At 35.2% G+C, this 20,613-nt stretch overlaps 1 protein-coding gene across 4 annotated transcripts; it reads right to left on the bottom strand.

Moving 5' to 3' along the window:
• Nucleotides 1-345: 345 nt before the first annotated feature.
• LOC132311325 (uncharacterized) lies at nt 346-4,259 on the bottom strand. Of its 4 annotated transcripts, none has more exons than XM_059809203.1 (5): nt 3,868-4,259; nt 3,726-3,778; nt 2,641-2,769; nt 1,823-2,275; nt 346-923 (listed from the first exon to the last, which is right to left on the bottom strand). In XM_059809203.1, exons 4-5 carry the CDS (start codon nt 2,227-2,229, stop codon nt 860-862), a joined length of 471 nt encoding a protein of 156 aa, XP_059665186.1. In that variant the 5' UTR covers nt 2,230-2,275; nt 2,641-2,769; nt 3,726-3,778; nt 3,868-4,259; the 3' UTR covers nt 346-859. The 4 variants fall into 4 exon arrangements, with proteins under 4 accessions (XP_059665186.1, XP_059665187.1, XP_059665184.1 ...); XM_059809204.1 differs by having other exon boundaries at nt 3,726-3,772; XM_059809201.1 differs by lacking the exon at nt 2,641-2,769 and having other exon boundaries at nt 3,868-4,258.
• Nucleotides 4,260-20,613: the final 16,354 nt, after the last annotated feature.

The raw sequence follows: 20,613 nt of genomic DNA, 5'->3' as shown, positions 1-20,613 counted from the left end.
TATCTATCTGCTAATAGCCCCAAAAACGGGCATTACCCAATGGCCTAGTTGGTAGACCACCCAGCTCCCCAAACAGGTGTGCCTGTGTTCGAGTCCCCCTCCACCCGAGTTTGGCAAGATGAAAACCAAAAGCCACAATGCCACACTAGATCCAAGAACTAAGAAACAAAACCAATAAAAACATAAAATCTTTAAACTATCATTCACACAGTACCCCAAACAGGTGTGCGGCGGGAATGCTAACTAAAAGGTATATAAAAATCATTGATGTGAAGCATGTAAGTAAAGTAAATCATCTGTGGGAATTCCAAGGGAAACATTTAGTCAATGTAGATCAAATCCATTAAAAAAAAAAAAGGTAGATCAAATCCATTGAAAATAGAAGGTATTACACGCTAGGTTAAGCAGACTCTATCCCAAGAATCCGCTAGTTACATATAACTCAGACTCATGCCAGAGAATCCAAACTGATTTCTGCTGCTGTCAATCAACAAATCTGCTACTCACATGATTCGCTTCTCCTTATAGCACAATGATTTCCATGACTGTTTTCTGTGTAGATGATAGATGATCTTGGTGTTGATTATTCGATGTAGCACTAGCGTTTGTTTGATGATTAACAACAGTAACACACTGTCTAGATGTTTGGTGATGTATGTGAAAGAAACAAAATCTAGCTATCAAAATTGCTAGGATGCACTCAATATGCTTATGTAAGCTTTGTATTCACTTAGGCCTTAGGTTTTATGAGCACATATGTTCTCCCTTAGACTCTTGAGGCTGAAAGAGATTAGAATCAAAAGAGGTTTAATTTTATTTGAAACTGAAATTTGCAAGTTTAACACGATGAAAAATATTTTCAATCGATCGAATTGGTCCAGCGGCCTTCAATGGATCCCTTAATCAACTGTAGTTGCCTTCTCCTGATTATAAAAGGATTTTGAAATTAGGTACTTTCAAAAACAATTTCATGCATGCTTAAGAGGATTTTCAAAGATCAAAACATATAATTAGAAATCCCTAATGAGTTCAAAACATGAATGCATATTCATTAACCCTAATTTTATGTACGTAATTGAGAGTGTTAATTACCTTTTTGCCCTTGTTACTTGAATTCCACTTTTTCACTATGTTAGAGTTAACTAAACTATCTAAACTTAATTTTAAACAAACTAATCAAAAGGTCAAATAAAAACGTAAAGACTACATGTTTTGAATGATGGAGAGGAGGGTTTATACTTTATACTACTTGTGCCATGGCCTGGTGCTGCCAACAATGTCCTATTAACCTAACACAAAGCATGATATTTAAAGAGCAAAGTTACAAGTATGGAAAACTCTAGTTTTTTATCTACCAAAAATAAATAAATAAATGGAAATGCAAATTAGAAACAAGGAGGTCACAACTATAGAAAAGATGACAGGATATGAAATCAGCAGGACAATTAATTGCACAGCAGATTATAGGGAAATGTAGTAAGATTATAGATTTAGTAGTCATACCACAAACTATCAAAACATACTTATAGAGAATGCTAAAAGAAAAAGCAACTGGATAAGCATGGCATGCAAATAATTTAAACAAAAAACTAATTAGAATATCAAAAATAATAGCATTATGAAAGATTACAAGCAGCGTGATTAGTTCCAGAACATCCAATTAAAATAAAAGGAAAGCAATATAATTAATTAACAAAAAAGGAGGACCAATAAAGAAAAGAACAATAAGGAACTGGAGATGTACTAGGCTTCACTCCTCATCCGATGATTTGCTCAGCATGCAATAAGTAAGATATGCATCGGGACAACTAAATGATCTTACTTGCACTCAACACCCGCTTCAGCAGCTCGACGAGGCTTGCTTTTTCGCCTGCTCCCATTATGACGAAAACCATTGGACTTAGTCGAGTCATCAGTGCTTGATCTGGTTCCAACTCCATTTTCCTCTTTGATTGAATCAGGCTTCTCTTTTGCTTGCAACTTCCGCTTCCTCTTCTTTCCATTCTCTGCTAATGTTGAACTTTTCATCTCTTTGCTTGAAATACCATTTTTTGTATTCTCACTGTCTTCCTCTTCTATTTTCTCAGATTCTTCCTCATCAATCTCATCCTTCAAGGGTTTTTGTGGCCTTCCCCTTCTCTTCTGGGCCGGAATTTTTTCATCACCACTTCCGGGATCTTCGTGATTGCTACCAGTTAACTTCTTTCCCTTTCCCCTGCCTCTACCCATAACCGCAAAACCAGAAAAGAAAAACTCAAACAAGTAGTGAAGATTTCTGTCAAGAAAAGAAATACACCGTAAGACATTGAACATTGTGCTTCAGTGCTTCACACATCAAAACTGAAAAGATTAGCCAGCAATCCAAATATAGCATAAAAGTTTTTCCGAGAAAAAAATAATGCATGGCAAATCTACAAACCTTTAACATCCTTTGACAATGAAATCATCTTATTGGGCTGTACATGGAACGTCATATGAATAAAAAATTGTTTTCAATGGCATTTTTCTGAAATCTATTCACCACAATTATGGATAACTATTTTTGTTCTCCATGGAATGATATGAGCCCTTCAAAGTTCTTTTAGATAGGTAAGTACATCTTAATTAAAGAAAAATATTGTATATCAGAAGAGGGAATACCCCTGAGATCCAACTGGTACTGTCTAAAAAGCTTGCAAGAAAAAGCAAAACAAGAAGACATTTTTTTCCATGTAGTTCAAATAGCAGCATCAGCACTGTCTGCAACATTTACAGTAGACAGGAAAGCAGCTGCACCATAGATGTTAAGACATGACTAATCACTATCAAGAAAACCGGCAAGTAGTGAACCTAATATAGCAACACACATGGCAGCACTCCATCTCAGTCTCAGAAGAAGGGAAACTCCTAGTATACATGGAGCAGATAATACTTCAATTATCTAGGCATATGATTTGACCTTTGAAAACCAAGCCTAAGCAATATTAGCATTTTTCAGAAGAATTTACATCTCATCTCGCAGCATCCTGTGTTCCTTCAAACTCCAATTTCTTGCCATCTTTTTTTCTTTCTGAAAATTCTCGGATTTCTTTCAATCCAGATACAGTAAAACGAGCAAGGGCCAATGCTTTGAGCTGAGCAAGAAAATAACTCCCTTAAAATGGATGGAAATCCCAATCAAATTAGCTTTTCAAAGTTTTCCTATAATTTTTCATGACCATACCGATTGCTCAAATTTATCCACCAACCAGGACGTTTTCGTGCTTTTAGGGGGAAAAGCTTTATGTATTTCATTTCATCATATTTTCATGGAAAATGAGATTAAATTAGCAGCCTAACTATGAAAATAAGAACGTTCAAAGGAAATCATCTGACACCCTCCCCTCTAAACCTCATTCAAATGAAATCTTACTCTCCTAAACCCCAATAAAAGAAATGAACTACATATAACAGTGCTATTCTTTTACATGAAAATGTATACTAATTCTTTTAAAAAATTGAAATCATAGTAATAGATAATAAAGCAAACTAATACCCAGAAGAAAAGTATTATATTCTAAAGAGACTCAAGTTTAGGAAAGAGACAGACAAAGGAAAATCACAATTAGCGAATACAAAATATTAAGCATCACACAGTTTAGACAAAGCCCAGATGAAATTATACAGTAAGATCTATAACAAAGCATGAAAATCACAGAACTGAATGCAAGATTTGATTCTTGCAAGGGAAGAAGAAGTTAACATACCTAAACTAACAATCAAACGGAACCAAATCAGCTTTCAATTCCAGAACCTGAAACTACAAACAAGAGAAAAGCAGTACATGAATAAAAATACATCTTTCAAAATTAGATAGATAATAATCTTAGAGAGAGGAATGCAACTAACCAGGAAGTGACCCATAAGACGCATTAGTGTGAATCTGCTAAAGCATGACAACAAACTCAAAATACACCAAGCCCGGATGTGCTTTTGTCTCTATAGATGGCTTTGAACAGATAAAGTAATCAGATAAAGATTTTCATCCCAAAAAATATGATCTGAGGATGTTGTATTCAGAACCCAGATCAAGAAAGAGCAGAGTACGAATATAGATGATCAAACAGATTATAAGAATCGAAGTTCGTGAGACAGAAGAACTGCCGCCTACACTCCTGAAATGGGGAAAGACGGATGAAATGAAACAGAACACGAGAGAGAGAGAGAGAGAGAGAGAGAGCGCAGAGAAGCGTAAAGAGATATTTGTTAATTGGCTCTGCAGTCTGTCTGTATGTCAACTGTGCTCCGTATATTGTCTATATCAGTAATTTAGTAGTAACTCTTTATAAAATTAGAAATTGTGCAAGGGCTACATTGTCCGTACCAGTAATTTAGTAATACCTCTATAAAATTAGAAGGAAAATTTTAGTAAATGACTAATTTAGATGCCCTAATTACAGATAAAATAGGATTAAGTATCTAAAACACCTTCTTTTTTGTTTTTTTTTTTTTTTTTTTTTACTTTGGGTATATAACTTCCTCAAGAATTTTAAAATATTATAAAGAATGACTTTTTGACCGTTAAAAAAACATGTGTCTACACATGACAGATTAAATTTAAAAAATACCAAAATTACCCTTTTATTGATTCCCAAAACACTCTTCCTTTTTGTATATAAATCTCAAAAATAAACGATATAATAGTAACTTTATATTAACTGAATTTTTATTTTTTAATTGTAGAAAGGACATTTTAGTATTTTTATCACTCCATTAATGTCCAATTGACGGGAGGTTCTTATTTGCTCCTACAATCAACCTTAGGGGGGTTCTTAGAATCTATAGGGAGTTATATGAGTTATATGCATGCTACAGGGGTGTTATATGCTCTCGAGCCGATACAATATATATGAAAAATAATAGGTATATAAAGTCATGGACAAAACTAATTATTAGTATCGGAATAAAATATTTATGGTCCAAAATATCCTCAGCCCTTTTAAAAATATACATCCATCTCACTCTTTCTACTCGCTCTCTCTCTCACACATAACAATCCACCACCCATCATTTCTCTCCGACGAACGACCACCACCATGGTTGACCACTAACCACCTCTCTTTCTCTACTCGCTTTCTCTCTCTACATAATATACACACAACAAATCTCAATCTCACACACACACACACACACACACACACACACACCGGCAAAAGTTAACAAACACTTTTCCAAATTAATGGCAACACTCATCGAGGAACCCCAAACATTGAACACCAATCACCGCCACCTACCTCAACCCCTTACCCACTAATGTAAATCCATCAAACCCACACACAAAACACCGTTGAGAGCAAACCCATCAAACCCTAAACATAGAACACCAATCACTCGAACCTGAATCACTTAAACACCAAACACAGAACACCAATCACTCAAACCCCAAACCTAAATCGTAATCCCAATCACTCGAACAACCCATCAAATCCCAAATACTTGAACACCAATCGAAACCCAAACACAGAACACCAATCGCAGTTAGGAATGGCAATTACCTCATTTAAGATTTTTGGGTAGGGACGGGTTTAATGGTGAAAAATTGCGCAGGTGCGGGGCGGGGATGAGGGAAGGCCACCCCACCCTCCCCTGTTTATAAAGTGAATGTACTGGTTTATCCTTATAATTTATATTATACACTAAAATACCCCTTTACATTAACTCAATATACCAAATAAAACATCACAACCTTAATTTTTTGATTTTGCAAAAACCCAAACACACTCTCACCACAGCGGCGCCCTTTCACTTATTACAGAATCACATCCAGCCCTTCTCTCTCTCATCGCAATAGTGACAATTTCTCTTTTTCGGTCTCATTACAATTTAGCGACTAACCCATCTATCTCTCTCATTGCAGCGATGCCAACCCTTTTCTTTCTCATTGCAAATCAACGATTTCTTTCTCTTATTGTAGCAATCATAAAGCTCCTCTATAGACCTCTATTATCTGTTTGATCTTATATATTTCCCTAGGGCAAAGGTTTGTCAACACTTGCTCGTGCTTTCAGATTCATGATGTTTAAAGTTTTATTAGAAATTCAAATCTATCTTATTATAAGATGATCTCTTGATGGTAGTAACTTGTGATACCCTTCGATTCTAGAGCCATGGGTGATCAAGTCCGAGCACAGATCTGAGGAATACCAGACAATCAATATGTAAACAAGTAGGAATATAAAATGAAATAAGAATAAATTAATAAGCTGAAAAGAATTCTAAACATGAAAATCCTCCAAAATAAAATTTTAAACCTTCAAATCCGTACAACTTAGTAATCCATCTAATGGACCCCTAATAATCCCAAACGATAAATAAATTTACAGAATCGAAATCCAAAACTAAAATAAGAAAGAAAATCCTATATAGTCGGAAGAGTGAGAGTCTATATCGGCATCCCCACGATCAAGCTCTAAGCCCGGTACCGACGAACACCTAAAAAATAAGAGTGGGTCAGGCCTACATGCAAGTTCTATCCTACTACAATTCATACATAAACCCGATACGCAGATATATCCTAAACAGCTCGGCAATAACTAAAATAGTCCATAAATATATAAGATGCTCACTAGCCTATCGTGTAGTTCAGTCTGAGTAGCAGGTAACATATAAAACACGTTTTCCAGCGGCCAAGTACCTAGACCTACCAGGGAACATCAACTATATCTAGTTACTCAACCTTTGCGATATACATACTCTAACCATGATCCTGAGACTCAAGCTCATATTAGAGTATCATATGTATGTATATATATATATATATATATATATATATATATATATATATATAAATCCTTCCTAATACAGAAACGTAACGCAACCATCCGTTATGTCATTCAACTGTTTTAGTTTACAAGACATGCATAGGATTTAACTGTTTTAGTTAATCCATTCTGTATGTATGAAGAGGTAGGATTGAACTTTTTGATCTAATCCATCCCTGATATGCCACCGTCCCAGACCGGTGCATATAATGCATATGATCCATAAATGATGCACACTAAAATGAACATCAAGTATATCTAGAAACCAACATAATAGAAATCAGATATAGATAAGATCCTATCATGCATCCAGTATATGATTATAATCATAGAACTTCCATTTAAATTGCTCAAGTATTGATAGACAATTTAAACCATCCATATCCATCTAATTGACAAAACAGAGAATATAACAGTTCATCAATTTACATCCATAGCATGTTATAATGATAATCAGAAGTAATAACTGAGCACATTATACCCAAAATCCCAAAGAAATCCTTTCATACTAGTCCATTAAATTTACTAAACCAGACTAGCAATTTAAACCTTCCACAATCCTTAACAGCATGCAAAATATTATATAAGTTCCATGATGTCCATTTAATCCTTATTTATGCATCCAAAACATGGTACAATGATACTCAGAAGTATAGACTGAGCACATACACTCCAACCCTAACATACATTCCTAATAGTCCGTTTAACTAGCTAAAACAACCATTAGCAAATAAACTTCTATATCCCGTGACAACATGCATATTTTTATTTAATTTCATGAAGTCCATTAGCATCATATAAACCAACATTCCTGGGACTCGAATATGTTATATCAATCATATATATAGAATCCTAAAAAATAATTTCCATACTGGTCTATTTTAATTTGCTAGAACAACCTAGCAATTTAGCCTTTCCCCATCCTTGACAACATGCCCATTAATCTTTTAAAATTTATGTTGTCCATTCCCATAGCCTGAACCAATAAATCCTAGGTCTTAAAAATGCTTTGTACATCATTTAAGAACCCCCATGAAATTTCAGAATTGCCCTTTAGACCTTAAAGTAGGGAAAAATACCAAAAATACCCCCATAGGGGTGTTTTTTCAAGAGAGCCGGCTCCTATGAAGGGGGAGCCGGCTCTTAGACTTCTAGAGCTGGCTCTCCCTCATGGAGAGCCAGCTTTCTCTTCATGGGAGCCGACTCCCTCCATTAGAGCCTTCTCTCTGCCTCCTCTGTTCGTCTTCTTCGCTACCGGCGAACTTCAACCTTCCGTTCCAATTTTTTTTAAAGTTTTTAGGTTTCAATAAAAGTCCAAACAGTCCTAGAAACTCCTCAGATTCCATTATGAATTAATTTACAAAATTTTAAAATCACAATCCACACAGTTTATGCAAGAAACCGATTTCAGTGATTTAAACATAAAACAAATTACAGTCCGATAAAACATGCATCAACCATCAGTTTTAAAAGTTAAATTAATCCCTAGAGACTATAAAGAATGCACAGAATATATGTTTACAGGAAGGAGATAGAATGAAACTTAGCTTTAGGTTTCGGTTTGAAACCTTTCAACATCGTCTCTAAGTTCCGACGACTGCCGACTGCTGGCAAATCTCTTACCGCTCGATTTTCATCCCACAAGCCATCCATTCTTTTCTCCTTGGTCCGAATTTCAGTCCGTAGCTGGAATCATAACCGGTTCTCCCAGTTTCCCTCTGTGTTTTCCCCTCAAACCCTCTCTGTTTTCTCTCTACCTCCAGTTACGGGAAAAGGGTTCTAAAACCCTTGCAAACACTAAGTTTATATATATATAGGCTCCTATAAAACCCTAATCCTAATTCCAGCCTAAATATAAGTCGGCTAATCTAATTATAAAATAAAACCCTAAACTTAATTATAAGTCAAACAATGCATTAAACCAATGACTAAACAATTTACGTCCACCCTAAAGCACATCTGTAATTACAATTAAATAAATAATTAAATAATTACAATTAAAACAAATAAATAGCAAATAAATAATTATAATTAAACAAATCATTCAAAACAAATAAACAATTAATTTAAATAAATACATAATTAAACAATTACGCAAATAACACATAAGCCATGTAACCAAATAAAATGCACCAGAAATCAAATTTAAATTCCCCTTTTATCCTTTTGAAAACTAGGGGTATTATATAACTTTATTGGGTATATGATGAATTGATTGATATATTTGTATACTTTGTGGGTTTGATTCATGAAAATGTTTTTTAATAGCTTGCTTTATTATATTTGTGATTTTGTTATTCTTGGTATTTGCTAAATTCATTATTGAATTTGTGAATTTATGGATTTTGACTGATGATGTATGATAAACATTGAATATTGCATATTAAATGTTAAGGCCTTAAGCGATACTTTTATTCGGTTTTATATTGATTTTCGTTTATTTGCTATTGTAGGTGATTTTTCGAAGAATTTGATCAAATCGTGATTTTTAAGCTTGAAGTGATGTTCCCGAGGCTTTTGAAGGCGTTTTGGACCTCCTGTGGTGATTCAAAAGTTTAATAGTCAAAACAGGCAGAAAATGAAGAGTGTTTCCGAGCACACTTTCAGAGTGCTTAAGCACACACTTTTATAGTGCTCGAGCATCTCGCCACAAACTATGCTACATTCTTCTTCATTCCTTTCCACCAATACTAGCATCTCAAATTATGATACATCTTAGTACCACGCAGATGAACTGCAAAGCAGAAAGTATTGAACTCCCATAAAACATCCTCACGACAAATAACTGAAACTGCTGTCAAGCCCAAGAACCATATACCTCTATCTCCATGTAAGGTCTAATATTCTTTCACCGTATCACTGCTAGAACCTATGTGTGAATGGCATCCAACTCTCTGTCACGTCATTGTGACTCAATCGCCCGACTAACCAGGGTAGGCGGCCGACTCATCGTCATCATCAACATCACTAAAATGCAATCCCATTTCTTCCAAATCTTCAAACATCTTTCATTTTTTAATGGCTAAACTAGCTAAAGTCCCATGAGACTTCCGGCTTAAAGCATCGGCTACAACATTTGTCTTCCCTGGATGATACTGCAAATTAAAGTTGTAGTCCTTAATGAACTCAACCCATCCTTTCTGCCTGTTATTCAAATCCTTTTGAGAGAAAAGATACTTGAGACTCTTATGATCCGAGAACACCTCGAATCTCTCATCATACAAATAATGCCTCTAATATTTTAGAGCAAAAATATTTGCCGCTAACTCCAAATCATGAGTAGGATAGTTATGCTTATGAGTTTTCAACTGTCTTAACCCGTAAGTAACTACTCTACCATCCTGCATCAATACATCCCAAACTATCACGGGAAGCATTACAATAGATAACATAACCCAAGCCACGCTCAGGTATCACCAATACTGGAGCCGTAGTTAACCTTGTATTCAACTCTTGAAAGACCGACTCACAGGCTTCATTTTATACAAACTTAATCCCCTTTCGAGTGAGTTTTAGTCATAGGAGATGCCAAGCGGGAAAAATCCTTCACGAATCTCTGATAATACCCAACTAAGTCAAGAAAGCTCCGAATCTCAAACACATTCTTGGGATGCTCCCAATTCAAAACTACCTCAGTCTTGGAAGAATTAACTGATACACCATTTCTCGAAACACATGCCCCAGAAACTTCACTTCTTGTAGCCAAAACTCACGTTTCTCATATTTGGCATACAAACGGTGCTCTCTCAGAATCTAAAAAACTGTTCTCAAGTGGATCTCATGTTTTTCCTAAGATGGTGAGTACACAAGAATATCATCTATGAACATTACCACAAACTAATTAAGATAAGCGTGGAAGACACAGTTTATTAAGTCAATGAATGCTGCCAGTGCATCAGCAAACTAAAAGGTATAACAAGGAACTCATAATGTTCATACCGTGTACGAAAAGCTATTTTTGGGATATCCTCATCCCTGACCTACTGTAACGACCCTGGATTTTTTTCAAACCTAGTGTGTCGTGTGATGACCTGAAATGGATCCAAAATACAGAAGCAAAATAAAACAAGTCTTTGGATATATACGTCATCCCTAAGACACCAATGTGACCTTCCTTGAAGTCACGGAACTCAGATAAATAACCAAAAATGGAAGCTAGAATGGAAAGGTCAAATGGTACCCTATGACACCAATGACATATAAAAAGGTATGATCTAGTTCAAACTAGACCACGTACGCCATTAAATGGCTCAAACAAAGTCAACAAGGTCATGTGGGAATGAACCAATAGGTAAGAGCCTGAAAAGGCAATAACCAAACAAAAACCTATAGGCAAGCTTCATTTCGGTCGACCGAAATGAAGCTTCGGTCGACCGAAATGACAAACCGGTAAACCGGTTGTGGCTCAAAATGGACATTGGCTACTGGAATTTGATAAATACTATTCAAAATAAAATCCAAAGAGTTTTCAGTCTGCCGAAATGACTCAAGAAAGTGCATATGAACCTACTATGCACCAAAAATGAAAAGAAGTTCCTAAGTTTCATTTGAATCCCCCATAACATGATCAAATTGAATTATATTCTACTGTGTGACGATGTGAACATGCACGCAAGTGTAATATGGTATTTTAAATACGCTACCATAGCCTACAGCCTTTTTAAGATTCATTTACAAGATTTTACATACCAAACCTCCAAGTTGACAAAAATTACATTTGAAAGGAAAACTTGAAATTTAAATACATGCACTTGAACTTTTAAGTTTGTGGCCCTTAGCCTCATGTCATAGATATCAAATGAGTACTAAAAAGAGTGCTTAGGCACTCATTACATATTCAAAATTAAAAAAGACATGTTAAACCAAATATTGCATTACAATTTCTTAAGAGGAGCTAAACATGCTAACACTTGCATGCTAACAAAAAAAAATACATTAAAAGTGCTTCAATTCAACGAAATGACCTAAGGATATTGTGCATCCCGAAACCACGTCTTTCTGCCTGAAACAGGTCACATTCAGCGAGGGGTGAGTAACCTGTATTACTCGTAGGGAATGAGCATGCATAGACCTGACTTTTTACAAGGTTATTGATAAGCGTTGAAAAATACGCATTTAAACCCCTTAAGCTTGAGTATTTTAGAACCTCTTTCTATCTTATTTTCCCGCTTTAGTCTAATTTTGCGTTATTTCTTTTTTTAGGTCAATAAATTTAAAACGGGCTACAAATGGTTTCTTAAGGCCTTTTTGGAGTCAAACTAAGTCTTGGTGAGAATCTGGAGCAAAAGGAGGCTGATGTGGAGTAAAAGGAGGCTGATGTGGAAAAACTGTCATGTATGATCGATCGAAGAAAAGTCTGATCGATCAAACCAACTTTGATCAATCAAAGAAAAGTTGGATTAATCGAACTTTGATCGATCGAAGATATTTTAGATCGATCGAAAATATGCTGGCAATGAGTTGTCTTATTCCCGCGCTCCCGAACTCCACCTACCACATAGTTGCGGGATTAGATATTTTTGGGTTGTATTTCTGACTTAGTGACTAAGAAAAGGACCTTGTATTTAAAGGGAATTGAACCATTTTGTAAGAGAGCTTTTTATCATTTTATTTTTATATTGTAATTTTTATTTTCTCTCTCTAGACTAGTTAGAGATTAGGGTTAGAAGAAAAGAGAAGAGTAGAGGCTCCAAGAACACATCTCAAGATCTACACACACACACTCTCTAGAATTTAACAAAGAAGAAGAGGAAGAAGATGGAGCCATGTTTGGGGATTGCCCTTGAGGGTTCCAAGACCACACCCACCTCCTCCATAATTGGCTAGACTTCTCCTTGGTGCTTGGATGAGCCCTAAGTTTGTAATCTAAACCTCTATCTTTTCATACTTTTTGGGGAATAATATCTTATGATTAATGTTTTAGCCTTGTGAATTTAATGGATCTTGGGTTCTCCTTTGATTTCTATGGATTAATTCTTTCTATTGATTCTTTATGTGATTACATGTTATCTTATGTGTGATTATTTGGGAATTGATCTCTACACTAGTTTTTCTATATTAATTACATGTTATGTGTGGTTGATTGAGAACCTAGTGATGGCTAGACATGGTTTTTATTAGATGGGTTTGTCAATTAATTTGATGGATTATTCTTATGCTTGATGGGTTGTTTTACAATTTAATTCATGCTTGTAGGTAGGTAGACAATCTATACTTGATTTGATATTCCATGGCTTATTATTGCCAATTCCATGATTCTCTAGATTGATGTATGCTACAATTGTGACTAGTTTGATGGGTCATACTTTGAATTGATGGGTTGTGCTACACTTAGTTTATTTGTTGGTTAGGTAGACAATTCATTCTTTAATTTGATGGTTCATGCTTAATATTGCAATTGGTAGTCACATTTTGTTCACAAGAATGTTTTCCCCAAATTAGTTGAAAGTGTGTGGTTTGGTTAACAAGCTTGGTGGCAATTCCAATAGACCCCAAGATCTCACTTCTCATCTTTTAAATCCTTATCTCAACTTAGTTTATTTTAATTGTATTTTAATTAATTGTTTTCTAGAGTAATCAACCAACCAATCTCTCATTGCAATCAATTGATACATTAGAGTAAAAGTTAAATTCCAACACGTATAATCTCTATGGACGATCCTTACTCACTATACTTCATTAGTTGTAGTAGTGGATTTTATAAATATAAATTTGACTAGAAAGGCTTCCTAAACCACAATCATATTTTGACCTTGCGAAGTAACCTCTCGTATTAAAAAGTCGATTTTCTATCACATAGAAAGAGGCTCGTCAGATTTTGGCGCCGTTGCCAGGGATTAATGGTTTTGTTGGAATTAAACTAGACAATAGTGTTCATTAGATTGCTTCTATTTTTATTTTATTTTTCATTGTATATTCGTTTCTCATTCTTGATATTATTTGTTCAATTAGGTACTTGACTACAAGGAAGGCAAACTTTGAAACTTGAAGCAATCATTGGAGCTTAAATCTAACATTAAAATTTGAAGTTGCTTAAGGACCTTTGTGAGCAATTCTTGCAACTCTTGTATTTTAATTGTGCACTTTTTTGTATGCTTGAGATAGCCCTTGTTGAGGCTAATTATATTGCTTAAATTTTTGTCCAAGCATCGGCCCGTGTGGAGGCCATTATTTGTTACATTTAGATTTTGAATATGGATGGAGCCATTATTTGATTCAAGTTTTGGGGAAAACTACTTCCCCTTACCTTATGTCCCTCCACTATATTTTGATCCTTATGAAATTGAGTCCCATACATTTCAAGAAGCACCATTTGATAATGGACTTAATCACTTTCAAGATCTTTCTTGTGACTATTACCCTCCCCCATCATTTTATGAAGAACCACCTCCATCACCTTATTCACCCGAGTTTCAAGAAAAAGTGTTAACTCTACTTGATGGGCTTAATTCACAAACTCAACTTATTCTTTCACATTCTCAAATCTTAGCCAAGCTTGAAGCTCAAGTTGAGCAAATTGCAAGTATTCTTTCTCGTCAAGAGGAGAAGGAAGAGGCAAATAAAAAAATGGCAAGAACTTCAATGTATATAGATGAGGATGATGAGAGTGAAGAGGAAGAAGTAGCAAGTGAGCTAATTCCTAACACTCTATCTTGTATGGAGGAGGAAGTGGCGAGTGAGTTGGTCGCTAATCCAATAGAGCATAACATGATTAATGAGGACTTTTTTTGTTTTGATTATGATTTTATCCCGACCATTGCTACTTTAGAGCGTGAAGCGACGGTGACCACTAAAGAGGTAGGAGAGGAGGAGGGGGAACTTGTAAAAGAGAGTCTTCCTTCTATTATCTCTAATGATCCCTTTGAGGAGTGCCTTTTGGAAATGTATAAAAATTGTGGTTTTGACCTTGAAAGCTCCAAAAATGAAATGAACTATCTAATGGACTCTTTAGCTAAATTGGAAGGTGAGGAGATGGTTATCTTTAAGGAAGAGAAGAGGGATGAAGAGAAGGTGTTTTTTGATATTCCAAATGAGTCTTTGAAAGACTTTGCCTTGCCAAGTGCAAGGCCGCTCATCATTGATTTTATTTTCAAGACCGTGGATGAAAGGAATAATATCATCTCTTTCATTTCTTTTCAAGTCATTCTTTTGGAGGATGATTTCATTATCATAAGAGAGGCATTAAATGAGAAAATGTAAAAGAGGATCAATAAGGATGTTTTATATCCGGTTTTTGATTCGTTCGTCTAGTGAGTCGACCCAACGTCTTGCTAAAGATGTTAAACACTAGTATTCGTAGAGTTTTAAACTCTATTCCCTCATTTCTTTCTATTTTTCATTCTTATGTACATTCTTCCATCCAATTTTCAATCTTTATTCTTGTTACCATCATTGGGGCTTAGCATAGGATTTTCTGCACTTTCATCTCAAAATTAGGCATTTGGTGCCAGTTCGATCGATCACAAGTGTACCCTAGATCGATTGAACCTCTCTGTAGTCAATTCTCTGTATATTTCAAGTCTATGTGTATCGTTCGAACTTTATATCCGATTGATACAAATACTCTTTGATCGATTTGGATACCCTTGTAATCAATCTCACTTCCATACTTAGAAAAAATTTTGAAGCTCTGCGAATTTCATAATCTCTATCCCATTGTGCGAGCATAGAGATCGATCATGGTGTGATCGATCCAAGTCAGGATCGATCACAGCTTTGCCCCTTTGACTTTTTGACTTTTTTCTTTTTCTATTTTTAATTTAATTTTTCATTTTCATTTACTTTTGTCATTTTCTTTTATTTTATTTAGTTACTTTTCTCTTTTTGAAAAAAAAAAAAAAAAATTTCATTGCATTCTTTATTTCCTTGCATTTTTACTTCTTGCATTTTTATTTACTTGCCTTTTTTTATTATTTTTGTTTGTGTACGTATGTGTTTTGTCTTAAAAAAAAAAAATTAATTAAAAAAAAATGATTGTTTTTCAAAGTAGCATTCCGTCTTACTAGAGACGTTAAACTTAGCACCCATTTTGTATATTACTTGCATTTTTCATTTTTCTTTGCATGTTTCAAAAAAAAAAAAAAAAAAAAAGATATTTTTTATTTTTCATTATTTTGTTCTTGCATCCTTTTTTAGTTTTTGTTTTTCATTTATTGCATTATATATATTCTTTCATTACATTTTACCTTCTTTATTTTTCTTTTTGTATTTTATTCATGCATCATATTATTTGTTTTTCTTGCATTTTGTCTATACATGCTTTCATAAAATGAAAAATACAAAAATTTGTTTCACCACTGTGCCTTTATGTGTAGTTATGCATACTTTCATGCTTTAGCTAGGGCTTGATTTCATATCTCTCTTACATCTTGTGTTATATTGCCTTAGAATGCATGATTTGATTTTCTTATCCCATTTAATATTTGATGTGAGTTTGCTAGCGTGGGTATTCAAATAGGTTGTTGATTCCAAGTTTGGGGGAGACCCTTTTCATATTGGATCATTGCCAGGCTTCATGATTTCGCCACCACGGTATAGTCTTTCTATCTTTTCTATTGTTCTCATTGCACATTGAGGATAATGTGCGGTTTAAGTTTGGGGGTAAGGTGACTTTGTTGCATTCTACTAAGTTTTAGACTTAATTACATGATTGAAATTTGGAATCCATGTTTGCGATGATTTTGATCTTTTGAGAACCATGATACTTAGAATTTAAAAATTACTTGACTTGAGAGTCTAATACTCCTTGTATGCCTTGTGGATGCCATTTAGGAGTAAATTTTTTAAAAGATTGATATCATACTTGCATTTGTGGTCCACATCATGCTGATTTTATGATTGTTTTGAGATTCAGTCTAGAATTCAACACTAGCACAATCGCACATTAGAATTCATTTGTGGGGTACATGCTTTGTTTATTATTGAATTGGTTATATTCCAATTGAGCTAGTAGTGCATTGAAAGGTTTCATTCTTGATAAAGGTGGATAACAAATCATTTTCACAAAGTAACCGAGATTCTAACCTCATCAAGCACTGAATTTCTCGTGCTGAAAAGTGGAAGGCTTAAACTCTAGGTTAATAATTAAATGTTACAAAAAAAAAAAAAAAAAGAAAGGAAGAAGTTGTTGTTGCAAAAGTAATAAAAAAAGTGAGGACTTCTCCCAAAAGGTGAGAAGTGGGAAATGATTAGATGGTGGTTGTTTTGATTTATAGCCTAGTCGATTTGAGTTTGTAAGTCCTTAGGGGTGTTTAAACACCTAATGCCCTAAAGCCGTCCGGTTTGGGAGACATTGACCTAATGCTCGACCTCATGGATCGCTAGAAAGCTTAATAGATTACTACATTGCACCATGCTTCTATCTTTGATCCTCTAGGTTAGTATAAAAATAAAAATAAAAATCGAGTGAAAAGAATAAGCGCACCCAGATCAATAAAGCTTTAATAAAAGGTCCACTCTTTGTTTTGATGATCGATACTAGATTTGTGTGCTAGTTTGAGGGTACGAATGTAATCATTTCTTTAGTTAGCTTAGATAACAACATACTTGATGGCGGTCCACTCGAAAAGGATTCTAGTGTTGTTTTGATTTGCATGATCATTGTCTTGATGTGTGGAGGACCATATTTGTTTGTTTGATGTTGAGATTTTAGGAGATTGCTTGGAAATGGTTGAAAAATTGCATACTTGAGGTAGTTTTCTCCCAATGCTTATTTTGTATATTGGTGCCTCTTTAATGAGAAAGAGCTCAATGTTTGTGGGTATTATTTCTAGAAACCTTCACGAGACTTCACTCGTCCACTAGGGGTAACCTTGTGATGAATGCTGAAAAGTGCGCATTTAAACCCCTTAAGCTTGAGCATTCTAGAACCTTTATCTGTCTTAATTTCCCGTCTTAGACTAATTTCATGTTATTGTCATTTTCATGCACTTATCCCCAAAATAAGCTAATTCAACCAAAGTAGAGCATAAAAGAAGCATTCTCAAAGTGAATGGAAGAATGTAGCAAAGTGGAAGCAAAGTGGTGGAAATCAGCAAACTTTGATCAATTAGGAATATTTTTGATCGATCTCACATTCATCGATCTCACCTCATCAAGATGGGTCCAAGCTCTTGTCCTTATCCAAAAGAATCTACCATCTTCGATCGATCCAACTTTCTTCAGATCGATCGAACTTCCTTGATCTTATCCTTACCTACCACTTTATCTTTATCCCAAAATATCTCAGAGATTTGTCATATTCCAAAAAGGCACCGCCAAGGATAGATCGATCTCGCCAACATTTTATAGATCTCACCAAAGTTCGATCGATCTCATCAAAGTTCGATCAATCAAAACTCCTCAAGTCCGAATTAAAACAGAGTCCAGCTCATTAAGAGATGGCTCGTGGTGTAATCATTGAAGGGACCCTAGTGCACGAGACCTGACCATTGGGTGTCACATTTGAGCTACCTATATAAGGATTTTGAGCCATTTTTACATCATACTTGAAAAAGACTTTTGATACTTACATCTCATATCATCATTTCTTGGAGAGGGCCTAGAGCTTAAAGAGATATACATTATTTTTGGGAGTTCTTTCATTCTTTTAGGGTTTTAACCAAGAAGAAGAGCATTTCGACCATGGAGATGGCCCTTGAGGGTTGGATGACTACATCAATGAGTGGCTAAACATCTTCTTGGGGCTAGAGTTAGCCCTAAGCATGCTTTCTAGACCTTAATGCTTTGTTTTTTGAGGGAATTTGTGTTATAATGTTGTCTTGACACTTAATTTATATATGAATCTTGTTCTTACAATGATTTGTGTTGATTAATACTTCCAATTGATCATTTTATTCTATTAATATGTTTATGTATATTAGAATAGATGTGTATGTGTTATTCTCTAGATTTTGCTATGTTGATGCATGTCTATGTGTGTTAATACCATGAATCTAGAGATTGTCAAGGCATAGTTCTTTAATGGAATACTCTTGTGGTTGTTTAATGGTTTATACTCATTTCTTGATGGATTGTGCCTCTCCCTTAGTTTAATTAGTTTAATTTTCATGTCCCTAGCTTAGTTGTAGTGTAGTTGCCTTAATTTCATAGATGGGAGGACAATCCATGCTTGTTGTTTGATGTTCCATGCTTATGAATGCAAGTAGTATAAATCTCTAGTTTGTTGATGTGTTTGATTGTGAACTTAAAGGAAGGACTAATGGCTTAGTTTGATATATTGTGCTGTTCATTAAGGTTGTCCAGACAATGTATGCTTAAATTGCTATCCATGCTTATTGATTCAATCACTCACACACATCAGTGTTGCAACTTGTATTTCCCTTCATTTATTACACATTAAATGTCTAGAAAGGTGATGTTTAGAGTGACCTCTAGGTCCCAAGACCTCTCACTCTTGTTTATCTACTCTCTATTTACTTTAGTTGTTTAGTATTGAATTCATTTAGCATTATAGTTTAATCAACCAGACAATCCACTTTTGATCATTGGACCTACTAATCCGACTTTGGTTCCTTATCACATTGCCTCTAATCCCTTGGAACGATCCCTACTCACCCTAGCTATATTTCATAGTTAGAGGTAGTAGTGGCACTTCATAAATTAAACTTGGCCCCACTTCCATCACATTGCAACTTTGGTTCATGGCACACCGATTTTTGGTGCCGTTGTCGGGGATTTGAATTGGCAACACCGTGTTTTGGAAACAATTAGGAATTAGTACTCTTTTGATCGTGTCTTTACTTTATTTTTATTTTGGTTACTTATTGTGTTTGTTCTTATTTGGCTAGGTGAATTGAGTAAGTAAGTCAAGTAAAGGAGAATTGAAAAGCAAGGAGCTAAGCTAAGCACAATGATGAGCGCTGAAAAGTGCGCATTTAAACCCCTTAAGCTTGAACATTCTAGGACCTTTATCTATCTTATTTTCCCGCTTTAGACTAATTTCGTGTTATTGTCCTTTTCAGGTACTTATCCCCAAAATAAGTTAACTCAGCTAAATAAGAGCATAATTGAAGCAATCTTGAGATGAATCAAAGAAAGGAGCAAAGTGGGAGCAAAAGGAAGCAAGTGATGCAAATTCAGCAAGTTCGATCGATCTCAGTAAATGTTCGATCGATCTCAGCACTTCAAGATGGATCTGAGCTATTTTGTCATTATCCAAAGATCCCACAAAGTTCAATCGATCATACTTCCTTCAGATCGATCGAAAAGATTCCATCTTATCCAATTCTACCACCCTACCTACCACTTTTGTCTCTTTCCCAAAAATATCTCCAAAATATCTCAGATTTTTCTTTATCCAAAAAGGCGTCGCCATATAGGATCGATCCAACTTAAATCCGATAGATCTCAGCCATGTTCGATCGATCTCACCACAAGTTCGATCGATCGAACTTCTCCAAATCCGAGAAAATGCAATTTCCAGCTCATTAAAAGTTGTCTCAAATCTAATCATTGGGAAGGAATCTTAGAGCATGAGCCTAGATATTTAGGGGTGCCATTTGACCTACCTATATAAGGAATATGAGCCACTTTTACAAAGGAGACTAGACTAAAGGCTACACATTTGATTCTTGATACAATTTCCATATTCTTAGTGAGGAAGAAAAGAAGAGGGGAGGCTAGAGACACAAGCTTGGAGTTCTTCCATCAACCAAGAAGAGAAGCAATCTTTACCATGGAGTTAGCCCTTGAGGGTTGGAGGACACCATCCATGAGTGGCTAGACATCCTCTTGGGGGTAGAGTTAGCCCTAAACATGCTTTCTACATCTTGATTTATGTATTTTTGAGGGGATTTGTATTGTGATACATGTTTTAACATATTTATATACATAG

Source organism: Cornus florida, unplaced genomic scaffold, assembly GCF_030987335.1.
Source record: "Cornus florida cultivar Cherokee Brave unplaced genomic scaffold, ASM3098733v1 CherokeeBrave_3.0.0_Hap2_Chr06, whole genome shotgun sequence".
NCBI lineage: Eukaryota > Viridiplantae > Streptophyta > Magnoliopsida > Cornales > Cornaceae > Cornus > Cornus florida.
This window is presented reverse-complemented; position numbering and strand designations above follow the sequence as displayed.